At 44.2% G+C, this 6,000-nt stretch overlaps 1 protein-coding gene across 1 annotated transcript in view; it reads left to right on the top strand.

Moving 5' to 3' along the window:
* Positions 1-6,000, top strand: part of cog5 (component of oligomeric golgi complex 5) — a 48,130-nt gene that overhangs the window by 31,139 nt on the left and 10,991 nt on the right. The window contains exons 8-11 of the mRNA XM_041029917.1: positions 220-379; positions 1,248-1,360; positions 1,497-1,574; positions 4,430-4,511. Of these exons, the coding sequence (XP_040885851.1) occupies positions 220-379; positions 1,248-1,360; positions 1,497-1,574; positions 4,430-4,511 (433 nt within the window). The remainder of the gene's footprint in view (positions 1-219; positions 380-1,247; positions 1,361-1,496; positions 1,575-4,429; positions 4,512-6,000) is intronic.

Raw genomic sequence — 6,000 nt, 5'->3', positions numbered from 1 at the left:
TCACAGCTTTCTCTCATTAAATCAATGTAAGGTATATTTTTAGCTGCTGCTGTCACCTCTGTACTTGCTGGCAAAGCGAGAGTTTGGTGTGTGAAACAACCAGACGCATTAAGTTGATCTCATCCTGTTAAAAATAGCACCATAGACAAATGCCAACTGTGATTGTCTCTCTCTCTCTCTTTCTTTCTCTCTCTTTCTCTCTCCTTTTGGCCTCTCCAGAACCCGACCCAGGTCGGCACGGCCCTGCAGGTCTTCTATAATCTGGGAAGTTTAAGAGAGACCATCAGCAGTGTGGTGGGGGGTTACCGCACCACCATACAGGACAACATCACAAGTGCTCTAGACATCAAGGGTCTGACACAGCCAGCCAACCCCAGAGGTGAGGCCCAAGGAGGATGTGGTCATGTGTCCTTACAAGTATTTAAGCATACACACACACACACACACACACACACACACTACATTGTCCTCATTTTATAATTTAACCTAGTTCATCATTTGGCTTGATCCAAAATAGATTATTATACCATGGCCACAGAGAATAGTCAGTTCTGGCTGCAGGGCGTGTGTTATTTTCATGGCTCTGATGTAGCAGCCACTTCATTGTTCTAATTAACGCACACAGTATTTTCAGATAACCAGCCCTGATTAGGTTAAGGATTCTTACGCGGGCATTTTAAGGCCAGTCTTAAGGATTGTATCGCTTTATAAAATATGAAATGAGCAAAAGGGTATATGTGTCTTCATCTGTTTAAAAACAAAAATCTTTCAGGATAAGTCCGGTGACGCTATACTTTTTCTTACTGCCAGAAAACACATCAGTGAGACGCACTGTTGCACTGGGTGACATGTTTCTCCATCACCATGAACACACACACACACACTGTAGTTTATTTTGTCTCAGTCCCACAGACACCATCCTGCTGCCCCAAATACTCACTAGAACACCAAATGTGGATTAATCCACAGCTGAAAATAGTCCCCAACAAATGCTGTTTCTCCTGTTTGAGCAAAGTTTACTGAAAACTGCAGTGATCGGCTTGTTTAGGAACTTCATTGAACCCTTTTTGAAAATTATGAGATTTGATGTCAGTAAGAAAAATATGGAATAGCACTGGACTAATGCTTTCTAATGTCCTTCTACTTTATCAGCTGGAAATGTGAGCTAATGGGGAAGGATGGCATGATGATATGATACATAATGATTGATTTTCTCCCCCCTGCCCCCCCCCCCCTCCCCCCCTCAGGTGCTCCGGGCAGAGCAGTGCTGCCGACACCAGGGAACACAGCAGCTTTCCGTGCTGCTCTGTGGACCAACCTGGAGAAACTGATGGACCAGATATGTGCTGCGTGCAGACAGGTAAGCCACCTGAGACCCACCTGAGACCCACTAACCACACATCCAGAGGGTTGAGTCACACATTTAAAACGAGAAGCAAGGCAGCAAGCAGGGCTGATGAATTAGGTATGTGGTGTTCTCTGCTGTGTATTCACAGGTGCAGCATCTGCAGAAGGTCCTGATGAAGAAGAGAGACCCCGTCACTCATGTGTGCTTCATTGATGAGATCAGCAAGGTGGGTGGACACCACTGCTCTGGGTTTGGTATACGGTATAAGTGTGTTTCCAGGTGTTGGCATGTTCTGCTGTGTATGTGGAAAAAGGCTGAATACGCTTTTTTGTGGCTCCAGAGTCTGATAAGAAAGAAGTGAGTTTACAAGACCTCTGTAGCTCGCTCCTCATCTCTGCATCAGGCTAGAGGCTCCAGGCTACGTTAGCTGCTACTAGCATAACACACCGGAATCTGTGGCCAAACCGTTTGTGGGTGGGTTGTATTGTGGGTAATGTAGGTGCCAGTTTTGGACAAGAAAGAAGAAAAAAAAAAGACAATATCTTTGGTTCTGTGGTTACACAGGACAAGGACTGTGGATCCATCCGTTACATTGGAATTGTGCGAGAAAGAGGTCACTTTATATGATCACTACAACCAGTAATTCTTTCAGTTTTCATATGGATGTTTGAATGTGGTATTATGATACATTTGAAATCAATGTAGAGCAGTTTGTGGTGAAGTTGGCTGATTGCTCTGATAGTGTCTGGGTCACGGTGTAGATTGTCCAGGTCTCGAGAACCCCGCTCAGCTAAAGAACTTCGCAGTCGACACTGCTCTTCCTTAGGTCCTCAGCAGTGCGCCCGCCAGGTCAATCAGATGAGCAGTTATCGAGAAAATCGGAATACAGACAGACAGACAGACTGATTTCTCCAATTATTGTTAGATGTTAAGTGCTGTACTTTCTGTGAATGGGAAGGCAGCTCTCTTCAGATGAAAGCAAAAACAGAAAGAAAGATAGAAAGAGACAAAAACAGCAACAACAGCTGTGAGCCCCCTCGGGCCTGCTCACTTAAAAAGCAGTAGTAGTATCAGTAGTAATCACGGCAGTCATTAACACATCATCATGCCCGTCATCAGCTTCTCACTGTCTTACCTCCACAGAAACCTAGTCGTACAAATCAGAGCGGGAGACTGTTACTATGGAAACAAAGCTCTCACCAATTACCCAGAGATGGAGGTGTTAGTTGGAGACCTAATGACATGTCTAAATGCAAGGCTCCTCAGCAGTGCAGCTGCACTGTCAGCGCCATGTGTCCACAGAAGAACCACCGAACAGACACGTCGCCGTGGCGGTTAGCTGTCACAGCATCAAAACATATGATCGAATTTATGTCTGTACACAGGAGGAGCATCAGATAAAGAGACGCATGCAGGCACCTGAAATGTGGATTGTGATAAATGAGCTGTAAGTCATTATGGGGAGGAAATTTGGTATAATGGAATTGGGGGGTGTAGCGGAGCGTAACTACACAGACCCTCAAGTTCAGAAATAGCTGTTACACCCATCCCTAGGGCTTTTTTATGCATAGTTACACAGGTTAGTACACTTGCGTGCGCTTTTTTTGTTGTTGTCTCTCCTTGGGGACTACAAGGAGAGACAACAACAACAACAAAAAAAAAAAAAAAAAAAAAAAAACACTCCCTCTTCTTTTGTCAAGCAGCAACAGCATCAAGGATGTTACACATGATGAACAGACCCGTAGAAGATCTTTCATACCTGAAGTTCTTTTCCCGCAGGTTTGATAATTGTAAACTCCTTTCATTCAGCTCTCAGCAGGAGCAATATCTCCCGTGCTACTACGCGAATGCAAGAACGCAGCTGTCAGGCTATTAACACCCTCCGTACTCGGAGCTTGTATTACTCCAGTCCCTGCTGCCAGGCTCTGGTTTCCCTGTCAGTTTTACGATTGATTTTCTGATGTTACCGCTGCTTTCTTAGACCTAAAAGTGTGGTCAGGTTCCCCTCATACATCTCTGATTTATTAAACCCCTACAAATTGAAATAGCCTGCTTCACATCTTGCTTGAGGTCCTGTACGCTAAAACAATTTTAGACAAAATCTTTTATAGTAAAAGAATAACTAAATTGCATGGCCTAAAGTATGTGGACACCACAACATTCCAGCCACGTGCGATAAGTGAACACATGTATCCAAAACAAAGGGAAATCATCTATTTCTTTCACAGCCTGCACTTTTCTGTTTTCACACTTTCCACCAGATGTTGAACCTGCTGCAGGGACAGCATCAGTGAGGTCCAACAGTATTTGTTTTAATGACTGATTTTTGGTTTGGGGGCATTGTCATGCTCAGACAGGAAAGGGACAAACAGAACAGTTGACACAAAGTTGAAAGAACTTTTTAGTCTTAAACATCACAGTGTGCTGTAGCAATATGATTTCCCTTCTTTAGATCTGAATCCAAGGTAAAATAAAATAAAAAAAAAACATCTGTAGTTGGTGCATTAAGAAAGAAAACCGGAGGTGAGAAGTGAAGGTGCAGAAGGTAGAGGCAGTGAGGGTGTAGTGGATACCGGGGGGTGGGGGGGCGTCAGGCAGCTGGGCAGCAGACCTTGCAGCAGGCTTCTCTAATGGAGGTTTGGAGGACAATACGCAGGCACACATGTCCAGTCCCATTAAATAATTAAAGCACTTTCCTTTAGTCAGGCTCTGTGTGTTGAGCTGTGTTTGCGTGTTGCTGTCTGTGCCTATGCGACAGCACTTACTGCTCTTTTTCTTCTCTACAACAAGTTACACAGAGCAGTTTTTCACAGGCTTTCAGGTTTGGTGTGTTCAGTTTTCATGCAGACGTATATACACTGACTGCCTCAGTACTGATATTAATGTAAATGACGGTCTTAAGTCTCACACGGGTCCAAATGTAATTGCAAGATAATCAGGGGGATTCTAGGCAATCAGACAACAGCAATAGCTGATCAGGGAGACAGTGTTTCCCATCACTTCGCCAGCTCGCGCTACTCAGAAGACCTACTAAGGACTTCAGATAATAAGTGTGCTTCTCTTCTCTCTGCCTAATGACAGGATGGTCAGCCTGATATCCTCTATACCTTCTGGACTGATGTAACCAACACCCTTAGCGAGGAGTTCCACAGAGCAACTGAAGGTAAGATTGGTCCTTGTCTTCCCCCCCCCCCCCCCCCCCCCGTAAGATCCTGAAAGTTTAAATATCAAAGCACAAAATGAATTAGTCAAAGGAAGTGAGTCTTTAAGGCTTCTTTCAAGACCGACTGTAGATAACTGTTGCATCAGCACAAACAACTAAGTGGGAGGCTTCGTTTAGTGGGCCATAATCATCAGGCTGTAACAAGAGCTCAGTTAACAGCAGGAAATCAATGGGGCCGCGAGTAATGAACAGCCTTGCTGTTCACGGCGTGATCGGAGCTCACAGAGGCCTCATATCGAGACGCTGCTTGCAACTCGCATCAACACACAATGACAATTCTAACCTTGGCAAAGCTACAAAATCAAAAAGTCAAATTAAAGATTGATCTCATATTGGTTTTAAAAGTCATACAATAGTAAAGAGTAGCAAAAATGGGCTTCCTGGACATAGTCTAACAAAGTCTAATATATGTCTGGATTGTGTATGGGCCATTTGCAAAATTGAGGACATGGTTGGAAACTGTGAATGAAGCTGTTCTCATTTACATGTTTTACTGTAAATGACACTGGGGGCCTTTGAGTTTTATTTCAGTTTTGTTGGTTGTCTAACTGTGGTGGAGACGTGTATGACAGCGTGGCTGCTTTCAGTCACATGTCTCAAACGTCTCGGTTTTTTTCCCAGTGCAGCTGTCTGCACCTGGTACATAACAGCTCACACTCCACTTCAGATGTGTAACAGCGTCTGTGACAGTGGCAGCGCTGATCACTGCTGACGTTACGACATGCTAGGTGTAGCCTCAGCACCAAGCTGTCTAAATGTTGTAGGGCCTTTCTGTGTTTTGTATTCTAAAACTAATCAATGATAAGAAATCAATTCTTTATGAAAGCCAAAGAATTATTTTAGTATATGGTAAATATCTAATGGGCTGCCAGATAGTGTCACAGTGCAAGTAGTACTGGTAAAATGGTTTGTTTCCTCGGTCCAGGGGATTTTATTGCCTCTGACCTATAAGGCTGTACCAGCTACTACCACCACAACATAGAGAAGAGGATGCAGACTTCACTCTGTGTGGTTATACCAGACATTCTCAGGTCTCACTGTAAGAACTGTGCCGTGAGCTCATTGCTGGTTTCAGTTCATTTGGGGTGAAACCAACAGATTGCAGGCAGAAACTAAACCTCAACACTTCAAAGACGAAGATCTTGACAAGAGCTGAGCTGTGCGCTTTCTCTCCTTCCTCCACCCTCACCTCTCGCGGGCATGTGCCCACCTGGCAGGCTCAGGTGAGGTCAAACCCGGGCCATGTTGAGGTTGGCAACCAATCAAAAATGACAAATAACCCAGTTTCTGATTCATTGAAGTCGTTCCACGTTTCTGTTGTTGTTGATTGACGTAAAGTTACTGCCAATAAACTCAACACTTCCTGGAGGTTTTTCACATTATAAAAAAATCGTACGTGTTGCACTCAGGCTCTTATGTGGCAGCTATT

The sequence above is a fragment of the Toxotes jaculatrix genome, chromosome 22, assembly GCF_017976425.1.
Source record: "Toxotes jaculatrix isolate fToxJac2 chromosome 22, fToxJac2.pri, whole genome shotgun sequence".
Lineage (NCBI taxonomy): Eukaryota > Metazoa > Chordata > Actinopteri > Toxotidae > Toxotes > Toxotes jaculatrix.
The sequence above is the reverse complement of the archived record's forward strand: the minus strand, read 5'-3'. Positions and strand labels throughout refer to the sequence as shown.